Genomic DNA, 18,199 nt, shown 5'->3' with positions numbered 1-18,199 from the left:
TAAAAACACTCTACACTTGCCTGAAAAAGCCACACAACTTAAATAGAAATAATAAGTACAAGATAATTAAGAGAGAGAAGGACCCAAGCTGAGACAAATTCAAGCTGTAAGCTAAGTTATAGCACAATTGAAAAACTGAAATAGTGCAACAGAGACAACGCAAAATCAAATAATGCATATGGAGATAGTGCAAAACAAAGACACATAGAGAGTAAATTCCTAAATATATGCAAGAAAACATGAAAAATAATACAAAGAAAGAAAATTTCTTTGGGCTTTGCTTCTTTCTTTTTTACTAGAACAGTAGAAATACCTTTAGCTGATGGAGCTTCTGCTTTAGGCACAGGAACAGGCTTTCTTTCTTCTGGAACACGCCTCTTTGGTATCTCAGGCACTTTAAAAGATAGGTGGTGATCATTTAGGAGACAGCTAAAATAATTGGTAAACCACAGCTGGCTACTTTTTACATGGTGTGTAAGCAAACAATAAATGTCAAAACCTAACCTGTTTTATATCAAACCGATCTAAACCGATACAACAAACCCATCTCACAAAAAGCTATTAAAGGGATTATTTCAAGTCATGAAGAGGAATAAGATAAGAATGCAATAAGGTTTGAATCTCTGACAGCAGAGCCATAGAGAAATTGAAAGATCTCAGTTCTGATATGCTATCCTTTGGTAAACAGTGTTACAGACAGATAATGTGAAAGTTCAGGAAAATAGAGCAGATGTTGATGCAAAGACATTCACCTTCAACATGAGAGATCTCCAGTTCCGTAGAAACAACTTCTTCCTCCTCCTCGACCTCTCTATGTGCTACAATAGGAATTTTAAAGATATTAAATGTTGAGATAGGAAATATCAATGTCCATAGTAAATCTGAAAAACTTCAAGAAGATAATATGTGTGTACACAACACAATCATCACTGAAACATATATGTTAATATGTAAAAAATTAATCCAGAAAATGAACAGCATGTACTGAATTTTGAGTCAAATTGAACAGACAAGTAGACAAATATTTATTAGACTCCCATCAATAATCAAACTACCTTCAATTGGGTAAACAGCTTCAAAGAATCTTTCTTCAACTGTTTTCTCATGCTCTGTTGGCTCTTCAAAGAAAAGTATTTAAACAATAGTAAGATAAAATAGTTGAAATATTTCCATCTATTAAGCTAAATAATACTAAAGCTACATAACACAATGGACAAAAAAAGCAAGGCATACTGAAAGACAAATGTACAAAATGTCTAAATATGTAATTTGACATACATAAAAATAGATCAAAAGAAAGTATGGTAGGATTGGTAGATTGTTTTGATTTGGGTACACAGACTTTTGGTTTTGTACATACCTGTAACATCATATGAATACTCTTCTTCTCTGTGGACAGAAACTGACATCTTTTCTTCTGAAACAGTCCATGTTTCTACTGTTGGTACTTTAAAGATAGGATTTTGTTTTAGTATTTAATATTCTAGATCCACATTAGTGGTAGTCAGCATGTGAGTTTTTATCAGGTCTATATTCATATTGCACATTAAAGTCTTAGACATATTTAGACAGTCAGTATTCATTTTGTAAAATACTGAACAAAGAACAAGGACACAAGTATATTTAGTATTTGTTAAAGACTAAAGACACAGACACCTTCAACCCAAACATTTGAAACAAAATGCATGCACAGGCTTTTGGAAATAGTACATCAGAAGAATTCTAAAGGTTGTTTTCAAAGACATTTTTGGGCACGAGGACACAATTATATTTATTATGTAAGGATAGGCCAGCAAGCAGAATAAATGAAGAAAAAGCTAAGTCACACTGCAGTGTGACCGTAGGCTCTTGAAATAAGAACCAAAAGCCTATCCACAAATATGTTAAGAACAGACTTCATAAAAACCAAAAGCATGGTAGACATACTAATTAAACACTGAGAGCAGTCACAGCATGACTACTTCTATGGATCCAGATACATATACACAGGCCCACATATTCCAAAGAAGCACAGAAACACATTGGGTGCTGAAAAAAAGTATAAACTGCAATTCAAAGATGCTGATCTGTACCTTCCTTTTTCATAACTTTTTCCTCAATGACCGCTGGTGTAGGTTTTGGTGGCAGAACTTTCTTGGTAACTGTTGGTGTTAGAATTTTGTTATTCAGTCAAACATTTGGCAAAGAGATCAAAATAAGTCTACAGTAATCTATCAATGATGTTGCAAATACAACAAACACAGCAAACAATCTAACTCATCAGCTAAGTCAGGCTTCTTAGAAGCACATAAAGCAACATAAGGAATGTGCTTGTTTCTTTTTATCGCTATGTTCTAAAGGCACTCAGGGCATTTAGCACACCCGTTGTTTCCTGATACTTATTGAATTACAGCTGACAGAATCCTGCTGCAGAATGGGAAAAGCTATACAAAATGAAGTAGCTACTAAGAGAATAAAGGTGCATATTTATTTTATAACCAAAGAATTAAACAAGGTATTTTGATAGATGGGTCAAAATGGCCAGCTGAGCAAGACAGGGATTTCACATCTTCAGCTTAGTATGAAACACACTCTTTCACCCAGTGCAATTTTAAACACACTTTCTTTCTTAAAGCATTGGTAGTTAATATTAGCATTTAGTATTTTCCCCTAAAAAGCTTTAAATCTTCTTTTTAAAGGATTCAGCAGAAGCTTTTATTAGATGTTTCAAAGACTGAAAAATTGATCAGACCATGTTAAGTAATGACAAAGCATATGCAGATCAGCTAAGTAACAAAAGACACAACTTTCACAGAAAGATAACATTAAGATAATAGTATTTACCCTCAGCCCTTTTGACTTTTTCTTCTGCAACCCTCTGAGTGGTTACCTCCACTTTTTCATCGACAGGTTTCTTGACAACTGCAAGTAATTCAGACAGATTTATTGTTTAAGTAATCTTGCAAATTGTTTTCTGGATACAAACCAGATAGAGCTGGCTGGTTTTTTTTTTGTTCAGGATGTTACAAAACGGGGCTCTGTTCAGTGCATTGTTTAATGGTGGTGAACAGTGATCTGCAGTGATCTAAGTGGAAAATGCTTCCCAGAGAGGCAGCATTTAATTTCTTAAAAGTTAGACCCATGCCCAAGGATAATACACAGGATGAAGGAAGGATAACTGAAGCTCAATTTGATTTTACCATCAATTCTTGTTTTGATTCAACCACCTTTGAGCAGAGAGCTCAGAAATATGAGGTGGGAGAAGAGAGTTGCCATGACCCTTGCTCATCTCACTGTCCAACATAATGAGAATTTTCTTCTTTCCAAGGAAATGTGAATAACCAGCACCATTCATCTTGAAGGAGATGCATGAGAGATCTTAATCTGCATATCTTAATCTAACTCCTGTTAGTTTTAGTGGGAAAGTCATACCTTTTTGAACAGTTACTTCCTTCTTTTCCTTCTTTTCAGCTATAATGGCTGGGGGTTTTCGCTCAGGCACAGGTTTCTTAGGAACTTCAGTCACTTAAAAAAAATAACATCACTTAATGATAAAAAAATATGTTGTCTAAAGGCTCTGTAGACAGAAAGGCATTAGTTATGCCATTATAGTTTTATGAATTTTAAAAACATACAGAGAGTTTTGGAGATCCAATTGTTGAAGTAAAATGTTTTGCTTATCTCCAAGTTTCATTTTTCTCATCAGAGCCAAATTTTGTTCCTAGAGGCATACATGTTACTAATCCCCAAGACAGTTATAACATTCAAGAAATTGAAAAATACAGCCATAACTTCAATCAATAAACATTTAAGTATATCAAGAGCACAGGAAAATGATAGAAGAAATAGGCAAAAAACTAAAAACTACACATATCCTTACCATTCACTATTAACTCATGTTAGGTTTCAAAGACCTGCAAAGTTAACTGGCAATGAATTTCTAATGTATCCATTCCTGTCTCCATCCATACCTTGTGATATCTTGTGTTATCATCAAGTGCCACTTAAAATTTGTCAGTATATTATGGTTCCAAATATTTTAGCAAAAACAAAACAAAACAAAATTTTGCCTGGTTCAAAATGTTGGGACCTTCATAATAAATATGAGAAAAGAGAAGAAATAAAATGACATGATAATTCAAATACCTTCTTCATGAATTATTCTTTTTTCTTCATAAGTCACTTCTTTTTTCTCATAAGCTTCTTCCCATTCCTCTTCCCCTTCATCATAGCCCTCTTCCCTGACATAATAGTCATGGTCTTCACCATAATCTTCCTCCCATTCTTCATAAATTTCTTTGGGCGTTTCATGTATTTTCTTTTCTTCGTGTATCTCTTCTCTCCTTGCCATGGATGTTATTTTGACCTCTTTGGGCTTCTCTGGTAGCACCTCAGGAACTTTAAATAAATAAATTGATTTTTGGTATCATAGTGTGGAATTTGAAGGCATATTGGATGTTCACTTTTAGTGAAAGTATTTCACCCACATGGATGGTTTAAAGAAGGGACTATTTTTTAGGCAGTCTTGGATCAGCTTGGATTTTAAATGTGTGTTTTTAACATAAGGCCAGAAAATAAACCATTGTGATGGATTGAAGTTATTTCAAAACAAAACACCTTATTTCCACAAGATAATTTTACTCTTTTAAAAAAGTTTACAAACAAAGGAAAAAAATTACCTTTAGGTGGCAGGACTTCTTCAGGAGCTTTTTTAACCACCTTTTGGGGGACTTTCTTTAATGGAACCTTTTTCTCTGTTTAAAAATAATAGATTTAAAAATTTGAATTAAAAAACCTTAAGAACCCTTAAAGAGCCAAACAAACAAAAATCCAAAAAACAACTGTCATAATGAAACATGAATATAGTATTCAAATACTGTAAGGACTTTTACCTGGCTTTTTCTTCTCTGGAGGTGGAACAAGAGGCAGAAGAATGGGAATAGGGGCAGCTTGTAGGAAAAATGAAATATTTAGAATAAAATTTAAGTTTGAAATTTCCTTGTAAATGAAAAAAAATCTTGGTTTGGTAAAATGGATTATATTATTTTATTGCAGCTGCAGAATAAAAGCAAACATGGTGCTTGTTATGAGAGTTTACAGGAGTTTAATAAATATAATTTGAGTGGGAATCCTCAGTCTACGTTTTTGAACCCTGAATGTCCTCAGCTTTATTTTTATTGCTGCCATCACTCTCCTATCTTTGTGGATTGTAATTCATCTAAATATCAAATCTTTCTCTTCCTGCTGCCATTGCAAGCATTTACCAAATTATCCTGGAAAAAAACCCAAGAAGTTCAAATTGTTGGCATTTATAGTAAACTAATGGTGGTAATAGAAGTATAAATATTGTCTGTAGCCTATAGTCCAAAACCAGAGCCTGGGGGGAGGCCATTTGCCATAAACATGAAATCCAATGTAAAAAATACAATGTAAAGAATCCAATACAATTAAAAGAATATTTTTTCAAAAGGCAGCAATTCAGACAGCTTGTTTAAAAGATAATTTTGTGGCAAAAAGAAGAGATGAAAATTTTAAAAAATTGTCAGAGAGGAAGATGGAAATAAAAGGAAGGTGATATGAACAACAGACTGATAGGAAAACATAACAGAAAATATTCTCTTTTTAAGAGAATTATTATTCTTTTTTAAAGAGAAAATCTTAAAAATTCTCTTTTTAAGGGAATTAAATTAAATCCTAAAACTACCTGTGTAGAGTTTTTGCCTTCCACACAGCAAAGAAGCCTATCCAAGTCAAGTCTTGCTCAGAGGGACAATTAACTAGATCTCATGGCTGAGCTAAGATTTTTCTCTGAGGTTCCCACTGGCCTTCAGGTTCAGTGCAGATGAACAAACAAGTATAGTTTGCTACCCTACCTTCAGCTGGTTTCTGAGGTGGAACTGCAACCTTGGCATCAGGAACATCTAGAAAATAAAAATGTTTAATTGACTTAATAAATACTACCAATTAAAATATTCAATGTGCTCTCCTCAAGGATAGTAGTTGATGGTAGTTTAATCTTTCTTTTTGTAACATACAAGGATTGTATCTTGCTCCTCAAGCATAAGCTAGCCAATTGATAGATAACTAACTGTATTAGCCTTTCAGTTCAACCAGCCCATACAATGTTATGTATTGTTTCTAAATAATTATTGCAACATTTGCAGTAGGCTCTTAAGAACATTCAAAAAAGAAAATCACTGCATATCATGAGGAGGTTATTTTTACCTACTTCATCTCCTTGGTTATTTTTTCAGTTGCACAGAGGAGATCTTATCTAAGATCTCTACATCTTCATTGTTCTATTCCTTAGCAGTTAGAAAAATAACTTGTGTGTTTTAGAGAATGAGGCATTCCATGTTGTAAAAAATAGAGTCCCTGTTAATGTCACTGATTATGGATTTGTCTCAGTATTTATTGCCACTACCCATGAGAATACTAGTTCCACATGTCTGTGGATGAGGAATACTTTTTCAGGATGTAGTTTATACTTACTCTGACCAGGAAAAAAGGATTTGAAAATAATAAAAAAGCAGAGCAATGCTTTAATTTTATAACAGAGTATTGAGAAGGTCTTATGCCAGTCTTGCTTGAGGACTTTACCTGGTGGCTTCAACTCCAGTTTGATTTCTGCAAAGGAATATTAGATTTCTTTTAGGACTATTGATTTTTCCAGAATCACAATTCAAACAAACAAATTTGTATATGGTTATGATCACAAATTTATTTAGAAAATTTGCTAACCTTTGGTTACAAGATAGAGCTCTGCAGTGCTTCTTGCTTCTCCTCTTGGTTCAAGACGAGCAATTACAGAATAAACACCTGCAGCAGCCAAGAATGTTCATATGTATATTATTTTATAATTTAAAACCAGACCAAAAAGAAACAGATAAAAAATGGCACCAGCACAACTGTTTCATGCATTTTTACCTTCATCATCTGCATTAACATTGTGGATAGTCATATAATGGCAACGACCTTCACTTCTGAAGCTGTACTTGGGACTCTCTCTCAGTTCTGTGGGGCCTTTATACCACGTCACAACTGCATCATCAAAAGACACCTCGCACTCGAAGGTTGCAGACTGGTGTTCACTCACAACGATGTTCTGTATGCTCTTGGTGAACTGAATTGGTTCCGCTGTTTTTAGAAAGAAAAAATACATCAATTGTTATGCACCACCACTGCATTTAGTGTATCTGTATCCTGTATTCTCATTGTTGTCATCAAAGTAGCTAAATTTTAATGAGATAATAGCAATAGATCTTAAAAAAGTAGAGTAAGAAAAAAGGATTTCATCTTCTACGAAGATAAGAATGAAGATTAGAAGATGTAAGAGTTCAACTATAACAAGATTGCTGTGCAGATACAGCAAGTTTTGTAAGAGAAGCTATTAAGGAAACTAAAGATAGAGAATAATTAAGAAAAAGTCCAAGGAAAATATAAGAGTCCCAAAGAAAATAGAAGCTAGTACGACTCAGATTGCTTGTGGGCTATGGGACATCAATCATGGTTTAGTGAAGAACACGCTTAATTGAATTGCACAAGTATGTCACATGTTTTTCAAAGAGAAAGGACAGTAAAATTTCTTATTTAGTCTGTTTCCAAGTTTTGGAATCTGTCTTTCAGAAATTCTTTTTATTTTCATTTGTTCTGCTAATGAAACCCCCAGAAATTGTCACTATTGTAAGAAAGAGACTCTATATCTTTACAAACCTTCAATGGCCAGATCTGCCGTTGTTTCTAGACTGTCAAGCTTGCAGGTATACTGTCCCTCATCTTCCGTTCTAACATCCTTGATGATGAGTTTGTGCACTTTGTCAGAGACTTGTGTTGAATATCTCCCTCCTATCTTAATGGGTCTCCCATTCCTATACCACTGAGACTTGGCATTTGGGATAGAGAACTGACAAGTCAGTGTGCATGTTTTTCCTTCCTTGAAAGTAGTGTCATGAAGATGCCGCTCAACTGCAGGTTCTATTAGCGTGTTAAAACATACATTTTAACAGAGATCAGAGAGTGGAATAAATACAGTGTAAACAAATTCAAATATATACTTCAGAAGTAAACTTACCAATCACAGTTAGCTTGGCACTGGCAATATGTGGTCCACACACTATTCTGAAATTTCCTTGATCTTCAGGCTGGCAGTTTCTAATTCTCAGTATGTGGCGATCACCTTCAATTCTAATTTCATATTTGTCATTGGAGTCCAGTTTCTGTGTTCCCTTGTACCATGACAGTTTAATTTCTGGATAGTTAATCTTAATCTCACATTCAAAGATAGCATCCTCATCTGCTAAAACCGTCTGATTTTCAATGTCTTTGATCAGAGTAATAGGCTGGAAAATATTAGTTTAAGTTAATTTCAGGGTTCCCTGTTATAGGCTTGAATATTTCATAAATCAGTCCAAAAATGTTTTACCTCTGTTTGTGTGAGTCGTTGCTGAATAAAAGCTACAAGTTCATCAAATTCCTGATCTTCCCTTTGAGCTTTCTCTGTGAGCTCAATTTCCTATAAAAATGCAGAATATACTCAAAGATTAAAGGATACTAAATGTCAAGCTGTCATGTTTACCCAACACAGAATTCATTCCTACATCAAATTTTATGTAACTGTACTGTAACCAGGAAATCTTCCCATTCCAACAATTGCAGTCAAGTTATGAAGACAGAACCTATTTAGCCAGAAGCCCATTTTTTCTTCTTGGATTTGAGCATGCAAGAAATTGAGAACTGCCATTAAAAGATCTAAAGAGGAATCATAAATTTCTCCACACATCATAACTTCAGAGCTTCACAGTGTGGACACACGTCTGTTCAACGTATTACTCCTAAGAGAACCAATGCTGCAGTCACACTGTATCTTACCAATCTGTGGCTTTCTTCTGCCTGGGTTTGCTTTAGTAACTCAAAGGCTTGCAGGAGGCCACGGAAATCTGTAATTCCATACATGCGAGCATATTTCTCATATTCTTTGGGATCTACATTTTTGAGAAGTTCCAAGATATCAATAGGTTGCTCTTCCTCCTCTTTTCTTTTTGTTGGAGTGCTATTCAAATCAATAACAGAAGTTAACTACACAGCATTTCATTCCCAGAAAGCTGTTTAACGAAATATAGAATCATCTCAGAGCTGTTCTGTGCGGTAGAATCCTTTAGCTTAGTCTAGTCAGGTGCTTTTATTTTTAGCACAGTAATTCCTATTTAATGAAATATTTAAAATTATATCTTGTTCTGAGATGCATAATAAAAAAAATTCTTCTGTGTTGATAGCAAATTAATCCATAAAAACTTTCAATATACCTTTTTAGTTTTGCCCTGAGATCCCCTTCAACAACTTCTGTCTTTCTTTCTTCAACTTGCAGGTTTACACTCCTCTCAATTTCACCATGTTGATTAAAAGCAACACATTTGTACATGCCCGAGTCAGTTTTTATTGTGTCCTTTATTTCTAGTTTGGCTTCATCTCCTCTCTGCTGGATTATAATGCGGCCTCCCTGGTTGAGTTGCCTCCATTTTCCCTTCATCCACTTAACATTTGGAATTGGATCTCCTCCAACTTTTGCAGTAAATGTTGCAACGGTCTCTGCAGAAAGATGCAAATGAGGAAGCTAAGTCTTTCCAACTGTTTATGACAGAGGGACATCATCTCAAACAAAAGGTGTAGGTAAATAGAAGACATTGTACTGTTTTGAAAAGAGTTCTTACTTTCCATGACTTTGATACTCTGAGGCTCTGACACAAAATAAAGTTTGCCTTCCACTTCTGCTTTCTTAGCTGCTGGAGCAGCTGCCGGTTTTTCTAAAAAAACAGAGTCAGAGAGTTATAGCAGATGGCTTCATGGAACAGTTAATGTCCATAGGTGCTGATGTTTCTGAATGAATTGTAAAAAATGAATTAATTCCTCAGATGGAACAAAATACTATGCAAGAGGTAAAAATGCAAAATATTTTCATATTGTTTTAATCAACTTCCAGTTTACTTTCCAGATGAAACTGTCCACAATGGACCATACTGTGCTGTTCATTCAGGCCATTTATACTCTCCATAGGTGCAAATCCATAGATAGATATGCAATTATAAAGCCTCATTTTCTAAAATGGGTAAGTTTTTTTTGTGAGGTCTTCTCTTTTCATTCTATTTCTGGATATTATGTCCTAAGAGTTACTTGCAGTTTTTTACCAGTGATCTGTTAAATTCTCCAGGTTTTCTTTGACTAGCCCTTAGCCTAGTGGCTAACCATGTAGTGAAAAAGAATTGTGCATACTGCTGGCCTGTTGTGTCCTTTATGCAGTGGTAAAGCAAGAACTGCACAGAAGGACTCATGCTTAGACAATATTTACTTTCAGCTAAAAGATCAAAATGTCTCAGGACTGTAATAGTCTTAAAACAATTAGCCTCTAAGGCCACGTGTTCAAATTCCTTCTGTATTTTCCTTTAATAAACACCACTTTTGACATGCTTTCCACAAAACATGCGTGTCAAAGTAATTTCACCCATTAGCTTGCATTTTTTGTAAATTTCGTGTTTAGATAGAAAATAATTTTTTAATCTCTTTGGTAGGAATGTACTGTTGATTTGACATTGATCTTTCGGCATTTATGTCACTATTTATATATAAATTATGTCACTATTTATATATAAATTATTGTTAAATACTCTGTTTTACCAGATTCTACAATTTTACAAAAAACTAAAAGTAAATAATTGTTTGTTATTAGATTATTAACTTAATTGTTCCATGAAAAAAAAAGGTGGGATAGCGTTTTGGTTGACATTTTTGTCATATGCCTTATTTTCTTCATGTTACTGTACCTTTGACTGTCACTTTAGATTTGCAAGTATCAGTGCCAGCTGCATTTGAAGCTTTGCATACATATTCTCCTGAATCTGATTTGGTAACTGCAGCAAGTTCTAGGAGAGCTACTCCATTAGCAAAGCTGAAGTTGCATTTGTCTGAGGCTCTTATTTCTCTTCCTGCCTTCAGCCACTGGATCCGGATTGGCTGCGATCCCTGGACATGACAGCTAAGCTGCAGGGTATCACCTTCCTCTGCTGCTGCTGGCTGAAGAGGCTGGTCAAAAACTGGAGGCTTTTTGGGTTCTGGAATACGAAAATGCTTGAGTGAATACTCAGGAAAGTATGATCAAGAATATAAGAGAGAGATACATGTGATTACTAACGAGGCGATGGCAAGGAATGGAGGATGATAAACAGAAGTCTGAAAATGTCAATCATAAAGTTATAAAATGGAATAAATATCAAGAGTGCATGACAGCATATTTGCTATATAATCATGCAAGAAATATCTTTATCCTCTCAGCAAGAACCTTTACACACAAAAAATAGCATGAGAACAAATGCACTATTAGATTGCAAAACTATATAAAAATCTTTAAAGAAATAAACCTGCAATTTCCTGCAAGACTATTACAATGAAGTGTCATGCTACCAAAATGCAGTGTCAACTGCCTAAGCTTAGATTTCATTGCATAAACTCCCTGCTACTCCACTGAAGGAGAATGATTAAAAATTCAACAGAAATTTCACAAAGATTTCAATGTTCACTTTGAATCAGTCACAGCAAATACAGGAAAAGAAGTTTCTCCTTGAAAAAAAAAAATAATCACAAATATAAAAGAATTTGTTGACTTTGTGGTTTATGTGAATCTCTGGACAAATCACTGCTGTTAAGGTAAGTAAAGCCAGCTCATAAGAGATATGCTATACACTTGCAGCTAAATAAAACAAAGAAATTGTTTTTTAAGCAGGAAGCAAAGAAAAACAAGAGTTAACCAACCTCTGATAACAACAGAAGATGTACTCAACACGCTTCCTGCTTCGTTGGACACTTTACAGGTGTATAAACCAGCATCTGATTGCTCTACAGTCTTGATATGTAAAAGCAAGGCATTGTTTTTGAAAGATAATTCACAGTGAGCGCTTGAATGGACTTCCTGATTATTTTTATACCAAGCAACAGTCAAAGGCTGAGAACCGGAAACACGACCCTCAAGTTTAAGTTCATTCCCTTCTGTTTCTTCTACTGCTTCAGACAGTTTCTTAGTAAAAGTAGGAGGAGTTTTTCGTTCTGTAAAAAGAACATAAATTCCATGAATCTATCTTGAGATAAAAAATCTAATGACAATGCTTCAAGAAAAATTTGAACATTGGGGAATTGATATTTACTCTCATTAAAACTGGATATATTTTTAAAGTGAAATTATGCTAAGATAAACAGCAGGAGTCTTGCTCTTATAGTCATTGTCACTGTGTTTTCCTGTGTGAAAAAAAAATTATCTTACATTGATTTAAGTCATACACCATTTAAATAACCCCAAGAGTTCTGTCAAGTTCTTAAGAACGAAATAGACCAGAGCCTATTGAGAAAGCAGGCCGCAGAAAATGTTTTATTTCTCCTCCTGTTGCTGTTAGTGACCCTTCCTAATTCCCATAAAAGATTCATAGGTATCTCCAGATAGGTACTCTCAGGCTACATCCCAAAAGTTTTCTCAAAGTTGTCTTGCAGTAACAGTCTGACTTCATTTATAACTGAAGGAAGAAAAATGTAAACACAACATATTATCTATTCAGTACCTTTAACAGCCAGTTGAGCTGTGCAAGAGTCCTTTCCAACTTCATTGCTAGCATAGCATGTATATCTTCCAGAATCTCCCCTGTCAACTCTCAAGATGGTCAGATGGGCTGTGTTGTCTACATAACTGATTTGATAGTTCTTTCCTGTTCTAATTTCTTGGTCATCTTTTGCCCAAGTGACTCTAATAGGCTGTGTTCCAGAAACGTGACACTCAAAATCAGCACTTTCTCCAATAATGCCATCCACAGGTGTAAGTGGGATGTCAAAGAATGGAGGAGTTTTCCCTTCTGAAGAGTCAAAGAAATAAAAAACCATCACTTAAAAATGTCAATTTACTGTAAAACTGCGTGAAATAAGAATCTCTTGTACAATATTAAATCCATACATAAAGCCAAATTCAGGTTTAAGATATTTCCATTAAATATTTCACAGCCCACCAACCTGTAAGGACAAGCCTGCCACTAGAAGACGCAGTCCCAATAGCATTGACAGCTGTGCAGGTGTATTGCCCAATAAGGCTCCTATCTGTCTTCAAAATCTGGAGGGTTGCTACATTATCTACAAAGGACGTGTGAACATTGTAGTCCTCTTTTACACGCGCGCCGTCTTTAAACCAAGATACTTCGATGGGTTCTGAGCCAGCAATGCCACAATCAAACACGACTGGTAAGCCAACAGTTTCGTGAATGTCTCTTAATTTTCGTGTAAAAGAAGGAGGAAGTTTACGCTCTGTAAGAGAACAAGTATTGTACAGTGAAGTCTTCCAGAAGACACGCACCTCTTGCTGTACTCATCAATAATCACTGACTAATATGCTGTAGAGTATGGTGGATTTTTGCTCATAACTTCCAGTTAAAAGTATTGTTTAGCATATAATTTATTTTGAATTTGTTGTAAAGAGCCCTGTGCATATGATTGCAGGAAGAGAGGTCTCTTTTTTTTCATCTTAGACCCAATGAGCCTCAGGACTGCTAATACTGGAAATAATCAAAGCAATATCCTTAACAGGGATGGAAGATACAGAGGCTTGTAACGCTGCAGAAGAGCTGTGGTCAGTAAGGGCAGCATTTCAATTAACTTTACTGGTAGGCTTTTGTTAGTAGAAGAAAGTACCACAGGGTACCTTACACGTCAAGAAACAGTAAAGTGTTTTACAATGAAGAGGCAATTGTTGTTTTTCGAAAAGCATACTTAAGAAAAATAGGCCATTTCTCTATGTTTAAAATTGAAATATTCACCTTGAACTGTAAGCAAAGATGATGAAGAAGCCTCCCCAACAGAGTTTTCTACTTTGCAGATGTACTCCCCACTGTCACCACTGTCTACCTGGCTGAAAACCAGAGTAGCAATTTGGTTCCTAAAGTGCATTTTCACAGTAGCAGTTCCTCTCAGCTTTGTATCGCCTTTGTACCATGACACAATCATTTCTGGTGTTCCAGCAACCTGGCACTGTAAGGATGCAGAATCCCCAACAGTCACCTGCACTGGCTCCAGGGGTGTAATGAAGTAAGGTGGTTCTGAAGGACAAAGACACACCATTAGCATAAAAAGATATTGCATGATGACCATTAGTAGTTCAAACAACACTTGTTGAAGTGCTGCTGGCTTGACGCACCTAGTATTGTGATTGTACCATGACAAGTATCTTTCCCAGAATCATTTTCAATATGACAAGAATATTGCCCCTGGTCTTCTAGTTTGCTGCTAGGGATTTCCAGTATGGCAGATGTGTCTGTAGTGGTGATGCTACACTTTTCAGAGTGCATTATTTTCACTCCATTTTTCTTCCATGTCACTGAAATCGGTGGAGTACCCACATATGTGCATTCCAAGATTAAATTTTTCCCTTTCTCTACATTTAAATCATTCACCTTCTTCACAAATTTGGCTGGTTCTATAATGAACAACAGGAAGAAAACAAATTAAATAAAGCCAAGAGATCATCTTTAAGATGTATAAGAAGCAGTAGTCTGGACAAACCTTTGACAAAAAGATGTGTTGTGCAAGAAATTTTCCCTGCCTCATTAGAGACCTGGCAGGTGTAGTCTCCACTCTCAAGTGGATGTACATCAAACAGCTCCAGTTCTGCAACAGAATCTTGCAAGGTGATATTGCATCTGGGTCCTGGTACTAGCTCAACACTGCCTCTGAACCATTTAACTTCCAATGGAGGGGAACCTTTTACGATACTAGTAAAGGTTATGTTTGCCCCAGATAAAACATCCAGTGGTTCAGGTTTCTTCACAAAAGATGGTGATTCTAAGCACACAAATAAAACAGACAGAAAATAAGAACATTTGAACTTCTTTTGAAGATCATGGTGTTCAGAAATATTCAACAAAGAAAAAATTAAATCTTTCTGAAAATAAATTTTGACCCTCTGATTCTGTCTTCTTACTGATACTGACCTATAACACTCAAAAATGCGCTGCATTCATCAGACCCAGCTACATTAGTAGCTGTGCACAAATAAGTTCCCATATCAGACTCCTGAAGTCCATTCACTTTCAGAGAACAGGTATTGTCTGTAAGAGTAGCCTGATACTTCTCTCCACTGGTAATCTCTTGTGCATCATGAAACCAGGAAACCAGAATGGGTGGTGACCCATAAACTTTGCACTCCAGTACAGCAGAAGAACCCAGCTGACCATAAGTTTCTTTCAGTTTTCTTGTGAAAGAAGGAGGTATAATACGATCTGCATTTTTTCAAAATAAAAAAAAAGAAATTATCATACAGCATTCTTAAATGCAGGAAGTTCTCTGTGCAGAATAAAATTAGTGACTTTTTGCTGTATCTGCTTTGGCAATATACTCTGAAACAGCTAAGTATTTGAAAAATAGTTAATGGTTAAGGATATGCTGGAATTTTCATCCATAATCTTTGAGGAACATCATTTGTTTTTTCCATACTTTTTCATAAGCAACAATATTACACCAGCTGTCCAAGACAACATGTAGATTAAAGCTGAAGAAATCAAGTCATTTCAATAATTTATGCCCTTCAGATTTTAGGTAGGCATCTATCCTTGGTGCCTGTTAAAGTGGCATGCCAAGTGCTCCTAATATTATACAACTCTCTTAGGTTGCCAATCACAATAACCACTTTGCTATTTGAAGGCTTTGTAAAGGAACTAAAGGATCAGAGGTGACTTAGAAAGAGTAGCCAACTAACCTGAAACGTGCACTGAAGCTGTGCAGCTGCTTTTACCAACACTGTTTTTCACCTCAAAAGTATATTCTCCACTGTCTTCTAGTGTTGCATTGAGGATCTTAAGCCCAGATACTTTGTTGAAGAAACTGATTTTATATTTATGGTCAGTGGACAGCTCATTACCATCCTTAAACCACCTAGCAGTAAGCTCTGGTGTGCCATCTACTGTGCATTCCAGAGTACAACAGTCTCCAGCTGTAACTTTGACTGGGCCTGGCTTCTCTACAATGACTGCAGGTTCTGCAATGAAATGCAAGTCAGAAAATTTTTTAGAACAACAAAATAGCTATTATTATAATTAAAATTTAAATTTCAAAGCATCTTAAAACACGTGTTTTTATCTCATGCTACCAACCTAGCACTTTCAGCATGGCAAAGCATTCCTGAACTCCAGCATCATTTTTTATCTGACAAATGTATTTCCCAGCATTGGTTGGTTCTGCATTTCCAATCTGCATAGTTGCAATGTTTTCTGAGTAGGAGATCCAAAGATTATCACTTTCTCTGATGATTTCCCCTTTGTCTTTTAACCACAGAACAGAAATGGGCTGTGATCCTTGTACTGTCGCCTGCAGTTCAATCGACTCCCCAACTACGACAGTGAGATCACTCAGCTTCTTCACAAAGGTTGGTGGTGCTATTTAAGAGAAGATATTTAACAGTAAAGAACCCTGCCAGGAGCAGAAAAGTACCCAGAAGAATTTCAGGAACAAAGAAATGCCAAGAAGATGCCAATCTTTGTACAAACCTCTTAGTGTTACAGAGCCAATACAAGAGTCACTCCCCACATCATTTACAGCCTTACAGTGGTATTCACCAACATCTGCAGTATCCACACTGAGAATGTGAAGGCTAGCTATGTAGTTCTCAGACATGACCTTATACTTCTTGCTGCTCCGAATTTCTCGTTTGTCTTTATACCATGAAATCTGGAATGGAGGAGTGCCCTGAAGCTCACACTCCAGATGAATATCAGACCCTTTCAAGGTCTCAACTGGACGGGGCTTCTTGGTAAAAAGAGGGGGTGCTGGAAGATAGAAAAAAGAGTTATCATTTTTGTTATTTAAGAAAAAGAGGTTAAAGAAGACAGAAGATTGAAGTAACTCTTCTGATGATCAATAGCAAAGACAATATATAAGAAAGAGCTGCCACAGAGATCAAAAACAGACAAGAGATGTGCCATCTACTCAGGCAGGCTTTGGCCTCTGACAAGAGAAAGTGGGATTTAAGAGTTTTCCTAAAGGAGGACCCTTAATGTTAGAAAGGGAAGGAAAGAGCTGAGATTCTGACCTTTAACTCTCAGTGTAGTACTGGTGCTTGCACTACCCGCTGGGTTCTGAGCTTCACAAGTGTAGTCACCACTGTCTTCAACACTGAGGTTGTGCATTTCAATGACTGCCACTGAGTCCACAAAGGACATTCTGTATTTTTCACTGGGATGGATTTCAGTTTCACCTTTGTACCAGGTGACTTTGATTTCTGGAGATCCACCTATTTTGCATTCATACGTTGTGGAATCGTGCTCTTTCACAAGTTTTGAGGAGTCTAGTTTCTTAATAAACCTTGGTGGTTCTGGAAAGCGAAAAAGGAGAGGTGATGCTTTAAACTGCACTAATTGTTTGAATAAGCAGAGAGATGTGTAACTGAAACTGCAAAGTTTAAGGACTTAAGCAAAAATTCTGATTTTGCCATTGCTATGAAATTTTTTTAGATTATTTCAAGTTGGTCTAAAATCCAGATTAAGAAGAAAACAAGTTTTCTATATACATTTCAGTGAGTTTTTCCTTAGTTTACTGACCCACTTTACCTCTCCTTGTATGTATTTATTACAGATTAGTTGATGTGCATGGTTTTCTTTACAAAATATGCTCTTGTTATATATGTGTAATCAAAATGCCTGATGCAAATGCAATAATCCAACTGTCCAGCCAAAAATTTTTATTTAAAGCATTTATGTTGAGTATTATAGCAATTACTTTATATCCTGTGATTAATAATAATGTAGTCAATGAATGTATCTGCATTATAACCCCTCACACATTTAATGCAAAACCAAACATAAAGTTGCACATTAGGAATCAAAGTTAAGGAGCTTAGGTAGCAAACAAAAGAGCTTAGAAATAATCATGCTGAGGAGAATTGTGAGATGGCTGGTTTTATAGAATTGCTGTTAAATGTCTGTGATTAAAAAGTAAAACAGGTGGTTACATTTTGTTCCATAAGACGGGGAAAGGAGTGGAAGTTTGGTACTTTTCACCAGAAGTGGCATCTAGATGATTCGAATCACAAGACTAAATGCTCATAGATCAAAGCTATAACTAGTAAAACCAAGAGGTGGTAATGTGGGCACAACAAACAGATCTCTCTGCAAAACAGGATGAAGTGTCTCTTTGTGTGACTGTGAAGTGTAGG

The 18,199-nt window shown here is 35.8% G+C and overlaps 1 protein-coding gene across 1 annotated transcript in view; it reads right to left on the bottom strand.

Annotated features, from left to right (window-relative positions):
- Positions 1-18,199, bottom strand: part of TTN (titin) — a 235,050-nt gene that overhangs the window by 143,289 nt on the left and 73,562 nt on the right. The window contains 31 exon segments of the mRNA XM_064718447.1: positions 314-394; positions 753-818; positions 1,361-1,447; positions 2,073-2,141; positions 2,824-2,901; positions 3,412-3,504; positions 4,126-4,377; positions 4,659-4,733; positions 4,872-4,928; positions 5,853-5,900; positions 6,580-6,606; positions 6,721-6,798; positions 6,907-7,116; positions 7,693-7,953; positions 8,051-8,318; positions 8,402-8,491; positions 8,848-9,028; positions 9,282-9,564; positions 9,687-9,779; positions 10,794-11,081; positions 11,779-12,069; positions 12,576-12,863; positions 13,018-13,305; positions 13,815-14,093; positions 14,192-14,470; positions 14,557-14,835; positions 14,985-15,272; positions 15,749-16,027; positions 16,143-16,424; positions 16,536-16,814; positions 17,078-17,359. Coding sequence (XP_064574517.1) covers positions 314-394; positions 753-818; positions 1,361-1,447; positions 2,073-2,141; positions 2,824-2,901; positions 3,412-3,504; positions 4,126-4,377; positions 4,659-4,733; positions 4,872-4,928; positions 5,853-5,900; positions 6,580-6,606; positions 6,721-6,798; positions 6,907-7,116; positions 7,693-7,953; positions 8,051-8,318; positions 8,402-8,491; positions 8,848-9,028; positions 9,282-9,564; positions 9,687-9,779; positions 10,794-11,081; positions 11,779-12,069; positions 12,576-12,863; positions 13,018-13,305; positions 13,815-14,093; positions 14,192-14,470; positions 14,557-14,835; positions 14,985-15,272; positions 15,749-16,027; positions 16,143-16,424; positions 16,536-16,814; positions 17,078-17,359 — 5,799 coding nt within the window.

Source organism: Zonotrichia leucophrys, chromosome 7 (genome assembly GCF_028769735.1).
Source record: "Zonotrichia leucophrys gambelii isolate GWCS_2022_RI chromosome 7, RI_Zleu_2.0, whole genome shotgun sequence".
NCBI lineage: Eukaryota > Metazoa > Chordata > Aves > Passeriformes > Passerellidae > Zonotrichia > Zonotrichia leucophrys.
This window is presented reverse-complemented; position numbering and strand designations above follow the sequence as displayed.